Below are 17352 nucleotides of genomic sequence, written 5' to 3' on the forward strand. Positions count from 1 at the left end.
TGCTTGGATGCCAGGGAGGGGAGATATACATATCTCCCCACAGAAACCAAATAACTGTACCATGCTAGTTGTAGCCAGAACCCAGGCGGATCAATTGGGCCCAGAACCATCTTCCTGTGACATTCTGGTCTGGGGCTATGAGCCCTAAGGGGGTTTATGGGTAATTTTTTGCCAGCACCAAAGAAGGAGTGGACCCTACCCATAGGCGGGGAAGGGAGCTGCCGGCTACAGGTCATAAGCCCATGCAAGCCAGCGGGTGGGGTATTTTCTGAAAGGGGGTCACATCGTGAAAATGTATGTGGAGAGACCTGGAAACCGCTGACATCAGACAAGGACTATTCCACCATCATAACCCCAAGGAACTTTCATCTACCCGGTAACTGACTTTTACACTGCTTAACCCTGTTGTACCTATATCACCTGTATCTGTAACCTCAGACCGCTGTATATATTCTGTGTGTATAGTGTTATATCTAGTGTGCCCTTAAGGCGATTAGATATATCATTTAATCTTGTGCTGTCTTGTATCTCGATCACGAATCCCCACGTCCGTGTTTCGGCCTAGTTATATTCTACCGCGGGTTGGTTTCTCACCCTATATAATCCTGTTAACGGACCGGGCTTATATCAAACGAGAAGCTGGTGGCAGATTACCCGAGAAGGCGCTGTTTCACGGCGGCAGTGAAAAGGCTCTCACCCTTTGGCCTCTCTCACCCCGCATGGACAGGTGTCTGTGTAAACTGTACCAACCTGACCTTACCTGCTCCTCTGGAGGGCGTAACGTTGCGTTTTTGGTAACCCGTGACTATACCGCGTCTCGTGAGCTCGACGTAGGTGACGTCAAGTGGGCACGAGGGGTGGTATCAGTCACATAAGGTATCGCTGGATTCCTACTGACCTGGAGAATGAAAGTAACCGGTCAGTTTTATTGTATACAGAACGTCGTAAATAAAAAAACACGTTAAACTGTGGTGGAATTTTTTTTTTTTTTTCTTTTCTAATACCACCCCATTTGGAATTAAATGGTGGCATTGGAAAGTACAACTTGTCCTGCAAAAAAACAAACCCTCATATGGCTATGTGAATGGAAAAATAAAAATGTTATGGCTTCGTGCAAAACGAAAACTCAATAATGAAAAAACCTCTGGGGTAGAAGGGGTTAAACCCCTGGCACCTGTGCAGCCCCACATTTGGTTATATGACTTGTACTCCCCCCTGAATGAAAGCTTTGTGTACTACACCGAAATATGACAGAAAAGGACACGCCCCTAATAGGCGGTTTCTATGGCAAACAAGCCACAGCTCACAGCTCTTTACATACATACTTTGGCGCTGGGCGTGGCCTCCACCACAGGGCGTGAATAATCACAGAGAAAGCGCCTTTCAGACGAGAGGAGTGAGGAGAATCGCCCAATCGTACGCTACGAGGGCGTGGCCAATTCGTTCTTGATTTGTGTAAGCGCCTGGCTCTACCGACTGCTAATGGAGGCTTGCGGACTGGGAGGAGAGAGAGAGGGGAAAACGTCGCGGAGTGGGCGTGGTCAAGTGTCAGCGAGCGAGTCAGGCTGGCGGGTAATGGGAGGAGCTGTCGTCGGGCGCTGAGCCCGGTGTTATGGCGGCGGCTGCGGGCTCTGTGAATGAATTCTCCGGGTGGAAGAGGACACAAGAAGAAACCGGCGACCCCAGCGGCAAACACAGGTCCCGGGCCTCCAGCACCGCCCTCTCGTTCGGCGTCTCCGGTACCGGGCGCTCCACCTCCTTCTCTTCATAAGCGGAACCTCTTCGTGTTCTCCTATCCCCTGCTCGCTGCCTTCTCGCTGCTCCGGTTTATCGCCTTCCAGCTCGGCCTGCTCTTCGCCTGGTGCTGTGACCGCCTCTCCCGTAGGGTCATGGCGGACAAAAAGCTCGCCGCTTCCCGGACACTCAGCGAGCGCAGCGCCCGGGCTGTTACGCCGGACAGGCCGCAGGAGCCGGAGGTGGTGCGGGGATATCACCAGCAGGCCTTCCACTACATCTCTATGGCCCTCCGTATAGACGAGCAGGAGAAAGGTGAGGACGCTACGTCATACTGCTGGCTGACGTCACAGCGGCCCAGCTTTCTTTGCATGGTGACATCACGTTAGTCGCTAGAATGGACTGGGTAAATGGAGTAGAATGGGCTATTCCCTCCATGTATATATCTGTACACACTGCATGTATTATATGGTAAAATACCTGCTGTGTACAGATATGAAGTATATACAGCAGTGTACTGATACGTGAGGTATTAGGCTACTTTCACATTAGTGTTTTAGTTTTCCAGTATTGAGATCCGTCATAGGGGCTCAATACCGGAAAAATAAACCGCTTCAGTTTTGTCCCCATTCATTGTCAATAAGGACAAAACTGAACAGAACAGAATGCTCCAAAATGCATTCCGTTCTCGCACTGGAGAGCTTTCCGTCCTGGGATGCGGAGTAAGACGGATCCGTCATGACCCCCAATGCAAGTCAATGGGGACAGATTCGTTTTCTCTGACACAATCATACCACAATAGAAAACGGATCAGTCCTCTATTGACTTTCAGTGGAGTTCATGACGGATCCGTCTTGGCAATGTTAAAGATAATATAACCGGATCCGTTCGTAACGGACGCAGATGGTTGTATTACTAGTAACGGAAGTATTTTTGCTGAGCCCTGCCGGATCCAGTAAAAACACTAGTGTGAAAGTAACCTAATAGATGCAGTGTGTACAGGTATATAGTAGTATATACAGCAGTGTACTGGTATGTGAGGTATAATAGATGCAGTGTGTACAGATATATAGTAGTATATACAGCAGTGTACTGGTATGTGAGGTATAATATATGCAGTGTGTACAGGTATATAGTATATACAGCAGTGTACTGGTATGTGAGGTATAATAGATGCAGTGTGTACAGGTATATAGTAGTATATACAGCAGTGTACTGGTATGTGAGGTATAATAGATGCAGTGTGTACAGGTATATAGTAGTATATACAGCAGTGTACTGGTATGTGAGGTATAATAGATGCAGTGTGTACAGGTATATAGTAGTATATACAGCAGTGTACTGGTATGTGAGGTATAATAGATGCAGTGTGTACAGGTATATAGTAGTATATACAGCAGTGTACTGGTATGTGAGGTATAATAGATGCAGTGTGTACAGGTATATAGTAGTATATACAGCAGTGTACTGGTATGTGAGGTATAATAGATGCAGTGTGTACAGGTATATAGTAGTATATACAGCAGTGTACTGGTATGTGAGGTATAATAGATGCAGTGTGTACAGGTATATAGTAGTATATACAGCAGTGTACTGGTATGTGAGGTATAATAGATGCAGTGTGTACAGGTATATAGTAGTATATACAGCAGTGTACTGGTATGTGAGGTATAATAGATGCAGTGTGTACAGGTATATAGTATATACAGCAGTGTACTGGTATGTGAGGTATAATAGATGCAGTGTGTACAGGTATATAGTAGTATATACAGCAGTGTACTGGTATGTGAGGTATAATAGATGCAGTGTGTACAGGTATATAGTATATACAGCAGTGTACTGGTATGTGAGGTATAATAGATGCAGTGTGTACAGGTATATAGTAGTATATACAGCAGTGTACTGGTATGTGAGGTATAATAGATGCAGTGTGTACAGGTATATAGTATATACAGCAGTGTACTGATATGAGGTACAGGCTATAAGTTATACCTCGTACTTCACGTCAGTACTCTGCTGCATACGTGATATGTACCCCATGTGACCTGTGACATCACACCTCCTAGTACCCACTCCATTCAGTGACATCGGTGATAGCGTGCTCACTGTATGTGTGTGTGTGTGTTGTGCTGTCATGGGTATCACCGAGCGCCTTGGACGGTGCCAGTGACATGTGACCACAGCTGGTGTCGCTGGCTCGAGGCTTATCAGGGCCGTCCAGGCTTATGGTTTGTGCTGATTCAGTTCAGTGGTGGCTGATCAGCATCTCTCCCCACGTGGATTGTGAGGAATGAACAGTTGCTGCTCCCTTAGGTTACAATGTGACCCGTCATCCGATCCTCCGTAACACCCCGCAGATTGCTGCTGCTTCTTCAGTAAAAAAAAGTTAGCTGGTAGGGAAGATGTTAAAATAACACTGGTTGAACACCCCCCCCCCCCCCCCTTCTTCTCCCTACAATCCTACCGATTTGATTACATGACTGCAGCCATGATGTCCCTTGTACTGCAGCCAATAACTGGCTTGTTGTGGCCACGTGCGATATACTGCCGAGGCTAGTGATTGGTTGCAGCTGTCCTGTAGTATACGGGACGCCATGGCTGCAGAGGCGGGATGGATCGGAGCTTCAGTGCTGGAGCAGGAGGGGGTTTGCACTGGTGTCATGTCAGGAGAGGTGACATTCCGCCAACCCCTTTAAGGATGTGCTATAAGCCATTTACCCGTAGACATAATAGTGTGGTATGAATGGCGCTTACAGATAAATACGTGGAATTTATGTGCCCGCTGCGTCATTTTGTACAATTCAAGACCTAAGATATTCTGATATTTTGCATCCCTTTGTTTTACATCAACTTTGATGCGTCCATTGTCAAGCTTTAGTACATAATGCGGGGCTCATCCTGTGGGTCATTCACACGTCGGTGTGCGCCACATACGTGTTCTCCACGTGTTCATTTTAATGTGCGTATTCACACATCAGTTTTTTTTACCACGGTCTGTGTTTTCAGCACAGAAGCTAAGTCGCTCCATAGACTCAACAATTCCTTTTGGGAGGAAATGAGGATTCTAACTTTTCTCTTATTTTTGGTTCCCCTCGGGCACCTGATTCCGGTTGATCCCAACTCCTCCTGGTTTCCATAGGAACGATATAGGTCAACAGCCATGTTATTTCTATGACCTGCAGTCTGTGGGAGATTAGTTAAAGGGGTTCTCCGGATATAATGACCCTTGTGTAATGCCCACAGCCTGCCTCCATAAATAGAAGATTAATACCTGCTGCTGCCCGCTGCTCTAGTGCTCCACAATGGCCACCGTGTTCCTATCCCCGGACTGCTTGCATCCATGCCGTATTGCCATTGTCACATGCTCTGCTGCAGCCAATAAGTGGCTTCCGCAGTGACATGGCCACAAGTGACACATCACTCCTGAAGCCAGTTATTTGCTTCAGTGGAGCATGTGACTGGATGTAAGAAGTCCAGGGACTGGAACATGGGCATGCGTGAGCCATTGTGGAGCACTAGAGCAGCGGGCAGCAGCAGGTATTTATCTTCTATTTATGGAGGCAGGCTGTGGGCATTACATAAAAAGTCTTTATTCCTTGAAAACCCCTTTAAGGGTTTGACCCCAGGAATGCCCAACCTGCGTCCCTCAAGCTGTTGCAAAACTACCATTCCCAGCATGCCTGGACAGCCTACAGCTATTAGGGTATGCTGGGAGCTGTAGTTTTGCAACAGCTGGAGGGCCGCAGGATGAGCATCCCTGGTCTAACCGCATGCAGCCAAGCTGTGCCCACCCATGACAGCCAATGTACCCCTTTTTTTTTTTTTTTACCGCCAAATCATGTGGCCATTGGTACTGCGACCAGCTGCTTTGAGGAGTCCTACCCTTACAGGGGTTGTCTGTGAATAATTATTTTTTATCGAGTGCCCGCAGCCTGAGACAGAAGATTGATCCTTACCTGCTCCACGCTTCTCTGGTCCTCACTCTCTTTTTTCCAGTCCCTATGCTGTATACATCCGGCTGGCTATGGACATGGTCACATGCACCGTTCCAGCCAATGACTGGCTTCAGCAGCGATGTGGTCTCAAGCAACATATCAACATGTGACCATGCCCATAGCCAGCCGGATGTAAAGCGTGCAGGGGGCGTCGTGGAGCAAGTAAGTATGAATCTTCTGTGTCAGCTGGCAGGCTGTGGACACTTTATAAAAAAAAATTGTGTGTAGACACCTTTTTGTGGCTTAACTGCATTCTACACATTGTGGGCAAAAAAAAAGAATAATTTTTTTTCAATAGTTTTTTTATTAAAACTTTTCGGTTGTTTTTCCTCTTCACCCTTCACTGTCAGTGTAGATGCAGAATGTTCGATGGCTCGATCTACAGCACGTATCGCTGAACAGCTTATTAACAAGTCTGTAAAATGGGTCCGCATCCGTTCCGCAATTTTGCAGAACAGGTGCGGACCCATTCATTTTCAATGGGGCCGGAATGTGCTGTCCGCATTTGCGGATCCGCACTTCCATTCCACAAAAAAATAGAACCTGTCCTATTCTTGTCCGCAATTGCAGACAAGAAAAGGCGTTTTCTGTGAGTTCCGGCGATGTGCGGTCTGCAAAATGCGGAACGCACATTGCCGGTGTTCGTGTTTTGCGGATCCACAAAACACATACAGATGTGTGAATGGACCCTTAATGGTGTATTCACAGTTGCGGTTCTAATCCGGAAAGCTCTCCCGGTAGCTTGTTACGGCAGCAGTATTTGTCTGTCAGAAACCCAACATTTATTCCAGAAAGCCGTCAGATCCCATTATAGGCGATGGGTTCTGGAGATAAACGGTAGAATCTGGAAATACCGGGTCCAGTAAACCCCGGAAGGCCGTTTCCTGCCAGATCTGGCAACCACAACTCTGAACGTACCCTTAGGCCCCATTCACACATCCGTGGTGTGTTGCGGACCTGCAAATTGCGGATCCGTAACACACCCGCCCGGCACCCCTATAGAAATGCCTATTCTTGTCCTCCGCTGCGGACAAGAATAGGACATGTTCTATCTTTTGCGGAGCTGCAGACCCTAAGATCGGGGCCTGCTCCGCAAATGCGGATGTGGACAGCAGACTGTGTGCTGTCCGCATCCATTCTGTCCCCATAGAAAATGAATGGTTCCGCAAAATTGCGGAACGGATGCGGACCCATTTGCGGACGTGTGAATGGACCCTTAACCGGGTTCTTATCAGAATAAAAATCAAGATCTCATGATTTTCTGACTGATTTACTGTGAAGCAGAGGCAATAGTCTGCAGATAGACTGAAAGTTAAAGGGGTATTCCGGTTGGTACAAGTTATCCCCTATGCATAGAATAGGGGATAACTAAGATCGGTGGGGATCCTATTGCTGGAACCCCCATCGATCACGAGAATGGGGAATCTGTACCTCCTGCAGGCCCCTTGCAGCTCCCCTCAACTGACCGGAGCAGCTGGTCGCACATGTGCTCGGCCGCTATTTTTTTTTTTGGGGTTTCCGGAGATAGCCGAGCTCTGTACTACACAGGATAGGGGATAACTTGTGCCAACCGGAATACCCTTTTAAGCTGTAGAGGAGAAACTTGAAATTTGTTTTCTAAAAAATTGAAAAAGTAATTTTTACCCCAAAATGAATAGAATGCAATAATAGGTAAAAATAGTCTTTATGTATAAACGTGCACCAATATTGTGCAGCCTCGTCAGAAACCACTGGGTGGTGTGATAACCTGGCACCGCTTTATACTGCTGTACGTCTCTTTACTCTGTCAGTGTATGAGAACCTGGGAGATTTATGGAACTGTGAAATAGAAAAACTCTATTGGTCAAATCGACCAATCACAGTTCGGCTTTCATTTCATAGTCCGCTCTTGATCAAATGAAAGAAGGGTTATCATTACAAAACCATTGGAGACATCTGCATGTGACAGTCCACGATTATTCCCCAACAGATAGGGCATGCTGCTGAGTTCTTACACGGTGTGTGAATGGGGTTTGGAAGCTATAAAATCTGCCCTCCTAAAACCATCTCCATTTCTGTTCTGCAGAATTTCTGTGCAGGGGTTTGGAATTAGCTTTTTGATAAACGGGTCACTTATTTAGGGGGATGCTGCTAGAAAAGCAGGCCGAGTAGCACAATCAGATCCGCCCCAGGTAGTGATGCGATTCTGCTGCAAATGTAACTGCACGTCCACGGGAAAAATCTGCCTTACCGCCTATGTTGCATGTACTCTGTACTTTTTACTCCAGGGCAGTCTGTATAATAAAGCCAGTGCGGCAACTAGCCCTATGCCATGTGAGGGCATGGGGTTCTGTGGCCACATTCCGCTCACTGTATCTCTTTAGACTGCCTTATAACACATCTTGGGTGGTGTAGGGAATAAAGGTTATTTACTATCCAGGAATACACCTATATTGGGTGTGTTTCTGGCGTAGATTGCGGCTCAAAGGTTATTTGCGCCGCAATCTAACTTTTCTTTGCTCACGCCAGGTCTAAAAAAGTGGGCGGGGATAGGCCGGCCCGTCTCATTCGTCGTTTTCTACTCTTAGACTGGCACTGGAAACGCAGAAGTTATGTAGAGGCCTGCACCTCTTCATAACTTTGGCAATCCTCCGCCAGCTATAGGGGTTAAGACCGGCGTCTAAAATGCCAGTCTTTAATAAATAAACCCCTAAGTGTTTGCCAGCATATGATCCAAGTATCTGTTTTTGTAGGGTCCTTTTTAGACCCTAGTACCCCCTAGTTCAAACCGAGTACCACCAAGAAACTGGATAGTGATAAATGTGAAAAAATAAGGCTATTCTCACACTGTGTTCCAAACCTCTGTTAGCAGTTCCTTCAGATTTATCAGAAAGAATAGTGGCATCTATCACTAAACCCCGCGTGATGGATGACTATTACTATTTAAATGATATTCTGCTCTACCAAACATACAGGAGAATACAGCGCCACATACCTATTACATCCAGCGATGTCTCCTCTGATATACATGTTTTTTTTTCCTCATCTTCTCCATTTGCACCAGACCGCCATGATGACTTATTTCAGCCATATCTCGTCTTTGCAGAGTTTGTCACACAGACATCTTAGGTTCCTACTTTACCATCCTACGTACTTTCTCAAAATCCAATCCTGCCACCCCAGTACTGTGTATGCCGTGCTCCCCAGTACTACACTGCAGAAACAGTTCCCTCCAATAATTATTACCAGGTGCCCTCAAAAACAATTGCACCTAGCAAGTAGTGCCCCTGACAGTAATAGTCTGACATAAACAGATGTGCTAAGCTAATACTGCACCAGGATGCTCCCCCCCCAATAATAGTGCTCCCAAAAGTCTAACCAGTAGTAATAATTTTCTCCCAATGTTCCTACAGTTCCCCCAATAGTAAACATGTCCCCCATTGTGCCCTAGAGATAATAATGATCTTATAGTGCCCATACCACTAATCATGTTCCACCATCATTTGTCCTAGTAGAAATAAAACCCCCATAATTTGTTCCAGTAGAAAAAATACCCCCTTATTGTGCCGCTTGTAATACTAATGTCCTCCATAGTGCTCCCCCAGTTAAAATAATGACCCCAACCCATATTAGCCCAACAGCATGCTGCCCAAAGGTGCCAAAAGAAACTAAATGCAAATCCTGCAATGTGGTGCAGGACACGGGCCTCTTCTGGCGTGTGTCCTGAGATGTCCTGCCCAGCTTAGGGGGGCATTGAGAGGCCCTAGCCCTATGTACTCCCTCACCCTGCAGCGGGTACAGCTTGAGCACCACTGCTCTGTATACAAGTACTGTCCTGGTCTCCAGTGGATTATAATCAACTACACCATCTCGTCCAGGCAGACGAGCAGTGTGCCGCATATGTATGCGGATGTATGTAGCGGTACCTGAGCCTTCAGATACAGAATGGATAGGGTTAAAGGAGGCACAGATGGAAGCACTGAAACCTCATTAGGTCATTTCTGGAGGACGTGGTAGGCCTTGAGCTTCTGACTTGAGTTCCTACCGTGCTGTGCTCTCCAGTAATGTGGTAAACGTGAAGCCTGCTCATGTGGAAAGCATCTTCTCATACATTACTTATGAGGCTGAAGACGTTGTCAAGACAAATGACTTTTCCAAAAAAATTCACCCTTTTGATTTGCCCTTCTTTTATGATGCAATATAGTTCTATGATAATTTGCATATTAATATATAAAGGCTGATGTAATAAAATGTGTGCAGTAAAATGGACTTGTATGGGGATTAGAGATGCATAAGTGATTCCTCCGGTGCTCAGGTGTCTACAGGCGCTGTCTGCTCGAATATAGTCGGAGGGTGGCAGGATTTGCCTTGTGTTTCCCATACTGACAGTCCAGATGAAAGGGTGGTGGGCGCTCCTCTCTAGGGCTTTACTGACAAAGCTCCATAAATTGACTTTTGAGGCCCAGTTTGGGAGAATGTCTCCGCCGTCAGGCCTGGATCACCGCGCCCTGCTGAAAGCCTCTCATCTGTGTTATCCGCCCATCTTCCTCCTTTGTATCTCAACCGCACTCTGTTTTATTGTCTTTTATGGCTTATCTGCAGAACAAAAGATAGTCTGACTCTAAAAAGAGAAATGCAGATTATTTGAACCATATAAATCAGAAGATTGCTAAGTGTTTTTTGCTTTACTTTTTGAGTAAAATTTGAATTCATGTGCATTTCATGCATGCTGACGCGCATGTAGCGGTATAATGGGAGTCTTTGTCCGTACAATTGGTCTTTCTTGCTTGTCATCTGTCTTGTTTCCTACTAGGAGCAGATCTCATTGTCCTACAGTGAATTGAAGCTGCATGGTTAGACATCAAAATATGAGATCAAATGGAAAACGGACTAATCTCTTGTATAGCCGTCCAAAGGGAAAGGAACAGAATGCTAGTCAGGTTAAATACTGGATTTAGAGGGGTTTTCCCGTTCTTTTTTACATTCAAATGTGAAAAGCAGTCTTTATTTAACCTTAAAGGGTTGTGCCAAGTTTTAACTGATTGATGGGGGCCTGACTGCTGGAGCACTCGCCCAAATGGGTGCGTGCTCGACCTGCTGCACCATTAAGATGGAGGATCAGGACCCCCGTTCTCCGGATTAATGACTGTTGTAGCAGTAAGACACCCCACCAATCCATTAGTTCCATCCCCTATCGTATGGATAGGAGTTAACTTTAAAGGGGTTGTCCAAGGTTTACCAGTTAATGACTTACCCCTAGGATAGGCCATCGGTATCAGATTGGCAGGGGTCTGACACCTCGCAACTTTTTGGGAGTAGCTCCGGTGCCAAAACGGCATAGCTCCATCCATTGTGTAGTGGACGGACAGGACCACTGCTGTGCTGCTCCCAGTGAAGTGAATGGACGAAGCTGTGGAGCTCCGACACCAGAGCTACTCCCAAACAGCTGCTGGTCGGGGCGTCGGACATCTGCCGATCCGATTATTGACCTATCGTAGGCTTGGGTTGTCAATTGTTAAATCTTGGAGAACCCCTTTAACATTTGGTACAGCCCCTTTGACTAGCAGTCTAGGTAATCTCCTGTACTTAAAATACAGTGAAACCCCTATAATATGCGTCCCCTTTGTCAAGACTACATTTCCTATAAGATTTTAGTACCTGAGCTTCTTTGAGACTAACGCCCCTATAAAATTTCATCCCCCCCCCCCAGACGCTTTACAGTAAAATGCTGATACATTGTAACTAACTGTTACATTCATCTGTCTCGGGTGACGGCGCCCGGAAAGTTTTCTTCACACGATGATAATGGATCGCTTGTATATTTAGTAGAACAGCAAAACGTTTTCCAACAGAACATTTGGGCAAGGTGTCCCTGCATCTCCATGGGGGGGCGCATCTGACGTGACGCTAAGTAGAACGTGTCTGAATAAGCGGATGTGTTAGGGGTGATGCGTCATCCCTGTACTGGGGGCACTGGTGCTCACTATACTCCTACTGTCGTCTTTGTACTTTGCAATAATATATGTGAAACTTTTTGTTCTCTTTATTTCCAGACCAGAAGGAGCAAGCTATTGAATGTTACAAGAAAGGTATTGAGGAGCTAGAGAAAGGAATCGCTGTACAAGTCAGTGGACAAGGTAAATGTGTAATAACGAATCCACACGCTGAGCTGACAAAGGGAATCCCGCTCTGCACTCCCAGAGCCTGGCATATAAGGGCTAGGGTTTACATTTATAGTATTGGCATCCTAAGTACTGGAGCTGTTGGTGTACCCGTGAACAGCAAGACTCTACTAAATACTTTTGATGACCAGTGTTCTGTCTTAAAGGGGTTGTCTCACCTCCTTATTTGCAGGTTCCGTAGCTGAAGGCACAGTGGCCAGGGAGGGTGCAAACCTGCTCCTTGCTTGTGCGCACCCTGTAATTCCTATGAGCTTGTAATAAAGCTCAGGCGAGGTGGCCAGGCCGGGAGTGACCGCACATGCACAGTAATATGTGCGCGCTCGTATCCCCTTTAATACAGACTTTGATGGCTGCCTCCAGGAGAGAAATGCAATAGTCCTAGGAACATATCAGGTCCATAGGGCTCCACTGTCAGAGGACGAAAAAGTCTCCTTTTGGACTCCATCTCGCCAGTGAGTATATGTTCAGCATAAAAAAGCATAGTAGACTATGCTGTTCTTTTTCGTGGATGCCTTAAAAGAAGAAAAAAAAACCCTATACATTAAATGTATACTTCTCTTTACATGGTAACTAATGGGTGGCAGATGCTGCCATCTTTCACAAGCGTCCCTTAAACATGTACTCTCTGAGCGTTTCAGTAGCTTTTCATGACACCCAAAGATGCCATTATAGCTTATGGGTGACAATGTGCTAGGGTAATTTCACATAGGCAATATTTCTGTCCAGATGTGGTTTGTTTAGGCAGCCATTCATTTCAGTGGTTACATGCACATGAGCATTGTTTTGCACTGATAATCTGTCCGTTCAGGAAAAATCGCAACATGTTTTATCTTCGTTCATTTTCTACGCAGGACTGGTCCATTCAAGTCGATTAAAAAAATGACCTCACAAAGACTGCATCCTAGTGTGGTCTGTTTTTCACGGATGGTTTCTTGGAGATGCTGTGTGTTCTTCAGTTGTTTTTCACTCGCATAAAAAAAAAACTGATGAAATCCAAGTAGAAACACTGAATGCAGTTAAAGGGGTTGTCTCACTTCAGCAAGTGTAGAGAAAGTTAAAGGGGTTTTCTCATTTCAGATAATGGGGGCTTATCGCTAGGATATGCCCCCATTGTCTTATAGGTGCAGGTCCCACCGCTGGGACCCGCACCTATATCGAGAGCGGAGCCCCGAAAGTGAAGAAGAGCGCACTGCGCATGCGCAGCCGCTCTCCATTCATTTCTATAGGGCCGCGAAAATAGCCGAGCACTGGCTGGGCCATTGCCGTCTGCCTCATAGAAAATAATGGGAGCATGGGCCGCGCATGCGCGGCACGCTCCCAATTACTTCTATGGGAGAGGCGGGGATTAGCGCTTTGTGGTGGATGGACCCCGGGAAATCTGGGGTCCTCCAGCCACAGCGCTCCCCGCTCCATTCTCGATATAGGTGCGGGTCCCAGCGGTGGGACCCGCACCTATCAGACAATGGGGGCATATCCTAAAATACCCCTTTAATACAAAGCACTTTCTAACGCATTGTGATTACCTATATCGCTTCCTTTGCTGGCTGGATTCATTTTTCCATCTCGTTATAAACTGCTAGTTTTCATGGTTATGACCACCATGCAGTCAATCAGTGGTGGCTGTGCATGCACACTACAGGAAAACACGCCGGCCTCTCTGGTGGCTGGGATTGTGGGAGAGCGCTTAGGCTGGTGCTTTTTCCTATAGTTTGCAAGAACGTCCACCTCTGTTGGATTGCAGGGTGGTCGTAACCATGGAAATGAGCAGTGTATAAAGTGAAAAACATGAATCCAGCTAGCAAAGGAAGCAATATGGGCAAAAAACAATACATTAGTAAGCGCCTTGTAATAACTTTCTCAAAATGATAATTGCCATTTGCTGAAGTGACACATCCTCTTTAATGCAACTTGATGTAAAATCACTCATTTTTTACTAAACCGACTCTTGCGAAAGCGGTTTTAGGGGCTTGTTCACATCTGCTTTGGAGGCTCCATCCGAGACCTCTGTCTCAGATTCCCACAACTAATTCACCACACGGTACTTTTTCTGGTAAAATGACATTCTCCTAAATGTAAAACCTGAAGTACTGCATTTTAATCAATGGGGTCCGTCTGGTGCCATTCAGTTATGTGCCAAGTCTGGCACTTCCGTTATTTTTGTTATTCTGCCCTTGTAATGGAAGAGAACAGAAATAGCTAGCCCTAACATGAACATGGCTATAAACAGATGCCACCCATCACCTGTAGGGTATAATGGCATCCATTTAGCCAGTATTTGGTCACTCTGCCATAAAGCCCATATTGGTGGAATGCCGCAGTGATGGTTGACCTTCTGGAGGTTTCTCCTATCTGCACGCAGGATCCTTGGAGTGCAGCCAGAGTGACCTTTTGGGTTTTTGGCCACCTCTCTTACCAAGGCCCGTCCATAGCTCTAGGAAGAGTCCTGGTTGTTCCAAACTTCTTCTATTTAAGAAACTCTCAGTGCAGCAGACTTTTTTTTTTTTTTATACCCTTCTCCAGATCTATACTTTAACACGATCCTGTCTGTGAGCTCAACAGGCAGTTCTTTTCCCCTCATGGCTTGTTTTTTTTTCTCTGATATGCATTGTCAGCTGTGATGCCTTATATAGACAGGGTGTGTCTTTCCAAATCATGTCCAATCAACTAAATTTACCACAGGTGGACTCCAAGCAAAGTGTAGAAACATCTCAGAGATGATCCACAGAAATGGGAGGCCACCAGAGTCATAACAAAGGGTCTGAATAATTATGTCCATGCCAAATTTTGGTTTTTCCTTTTTTTTTAAAGAAATTTTCAAACGCTTCTAAAATTCAGTTTTTACTTTCTCATTATGGAGTATAAAGTGCAGATTGATGGCGGATATATTTTTATTTTTATTTTAGCACAAGTCCTCAACATAAAATGTGAAAAAAGTGAAAGGGTCTGAAGACTTTGCAAATGCATTGTGGGTCAAAAATAGACCAAAAATGTGACGTAAACATAGTATAGTTAGTGTACTATACAGTATGGCCTAGTATGTGAGTATAACAAAATGCAGCCGGTAGCTGTGAAGGATCTGCCGCTATTGTTTTCAGCCGGGGGCTGCACTGCAGTTTTTGAAGCCTCCCATTGAAATCAGTGGGAGCAGGATTCTGTGTGGTTGTCATCGGCTTTTTGGTCACACCTAATTGTCGGCTTATGAACATATCCGTTCTGTGGATAAGATGCTGAAAGCAGATTTCCTCAAATGCCGTGTAAAAAAATAATGCACTGAACTTTCCATTAACTTTACCCATTAGACAAAGTATGTTCTGTTTCCGCTGTAGGGGATCAGTTTGACAGAGCACGACGTCTACAGGGCAAAATGACGACCAATTTACTAATGGCAAAGGATCGCTTACAGTTATTGGGTATGTATTACTGTTATTTTGGCTCCTCCATGGACTGCTATAAAGTGATGCTATGTCAGTAATATCCCATGGATAATATTGATCTGGCATTTTGAGATTCTATGTGCAGCTTTCACTGACACATTTGGAGAGGCTTTGACTGCCCATAGCAGATTTAAGAAACAATGATAAAGGACATCTAGCAATAGTCACAAAGAATAGAATAAAGGTAGAAACCCTAAAATCTACATCTTATAAAAGGTTTGCTAGTATTAATAAATGTATTCCTAGAAGCAGTTGTACAGCGCTATACACATGGTGCTGTGACTGCCTCCCTATTAAATCTCCTTGACCTCTTCATAGTAGTGATGTACAGTCCATTAGATGACCTGTCACCTCTGAATAACTAATTGAATTCCCCATGTAATAATTATGGAGCATCTATACTTATGACTGTATGATGTGCCGTTCTTCGATTATTCCTGCTAGAAATTTATAGATAAGGCTGCATTCATACAACAGCATATCTGATTTAATTTCTATGGGGCCACAAAAAAAGCGGAGAGCACACGGATGTCATCCGTATGCTGTCCACAGCCGTGCCACAAATCATAGAACATGTCCTATTCTTGTCCGTCTTGCAGACAAGAATAGTAATTTCTACAATGGGGCCTGCGAAGAGTGAGGCATCTATCCGTATTTTGCAGTTCAGCGGTTTGCGGACCTCAAAAGAGATACGATTGTGTAAATGTAGTCGAAAGGTACTGATTTGCATTACTGCTGGGGGTTTGAGTCTGCACAGTCTGCCACTGGCAGCACTGATTGAACAGGGACACCCCCCCAGCTTGTAACACCCAGCTGGACCTTTATGCATAAACTTCTATCAAGAACAAATGTCACAGCATAGTCATAGGATATTCATGTGGAATACAATTATTTATGTCAGGAGAGGTGAGAGGTTTCAAAGCGTAGATAACATTTACCTGCACTTTTTTAAATTCATTTTTATATTAATGTAATAATTGTGAAAAAATTTGCAACTTTCTTCAGCAGATTATAGAGCAGGAGGAGCTGAACAGATTGATATATTGTTGTGGGAGAATATTCTGTATAGCCTGTCTTTTATCCATTTAAATCTTTGCTCTTTTTATGCTTAGGAGTCCAGTGGGTGGTCCTACTCCATAGTCCGCAGGCTTTCTATGTTAACTGCTGAGTAGGACCACCCACTGAACGCCTAAGTATAGAAAGAACAGAGATTTTTTTGTTAATATGCATAAAATTCAAGCATACTGAATCTTCTCCCACAATACTATCTTGCAATCTGCTCAGCTCTTCCTGCTCTATAACCTGCTGCCTGCAGATAGGACTGGATGTACAACATGACAGATTCTCTTTAAGGCTTTATTCACACATACTTGGATTTTCACTGACTACGGTCCGTGAAAACCCATCCTGCTGAGTGCACGAGCGCATGGCGTCATTGGTTGTTATGATGCCTTGCGCTTTGTGCTGCTGCTGTACAGTAATACACTCGTATGATCTATACGAGTGTATTACTGTACAGCGGCACGAAGCGCACGGCGTCATGGACGGGTTTTCACGGACCGTATGTGTGAATGAGGCCTTAAAGGGAAGGTCCGGTTTTTATTTAGACTTTTCTCATATGTTGATTGCTCTTTTACTAGTTTAATTGCATTACCTGTATGATCCCTATATGACTTGAACCGATGTGTAGCCCTCTGTTTCTTCCTGTGACGTCTCGTCCACTAGCTTTGGTCTCCATCTTCATCTTTGCCCTTAGTCCTGGCTGCATTGCTGCCCATCTAATTTACATTGGCATGGAGTATTCCCGTGTAAATTAGATGGATGGGGATGCTGCTAGGACCTGCAAGAAACCTGAAGACACCGCTAAACCGGTGCTTTGAGCGGGATTGCGTGATTTGCATCGAGGTCTGAAGATAGGGGCAATACAGGTAATGAATTTATATTAGGATATAAGTCGGAGGACATTGTAATATGAGAAAGGGGTTGGGAAAAAAACTGGACAACCCCTTTAAGCTTGATGTGCATAAA

At 45.3% G+C, this 17352-nt stretch overlaps 1 protein-coding gene across 1 annotated transcript in view; it reads left to right on the top strand.

The window, feature by feature from the left end:
- The first annotated feature begins 1465 nt into the window (after nucleotides 1-1465).
- SPAST (spastin) overlaps nucleotides 1466-17352 on the top strand; it is a 106535-nt gene continuing 90648 nt past the window's right edge. Inside the window, exons 1-3 of the mRNA XM_040429454.1 lie at nucleotides 1466-2049; nucleotides 11762-11845; nucleotides 15217-15300. Of these exons, the coding sequence (XP_040285388.1) occupies nucleotides 1638-2049; nucleotides 11762-11845; nucleotides 15217-15300 (580 nt within the window). The 5' untranslated portion in view covers nucleotides 1466-1637. The remainder of the gene's footprint in view (nucleotides 2050-11761; nucleotides 11846-15216; nucleotides 15301-17352) is intronic.

The sequence above is a fragment of the Bufo bufo genome, chromosome 4, assembly GCF_905171765.1.
Source record: "Bufo bufo chromosome 4, aBufBuf1.1, whole genome shotgun sequence".
Taxonomy (NCBI): Eukaryota; Metazoa; Chordata; class Amphibia; order Anura; family Bufonidae; genus Bufo; species Bufo bufo.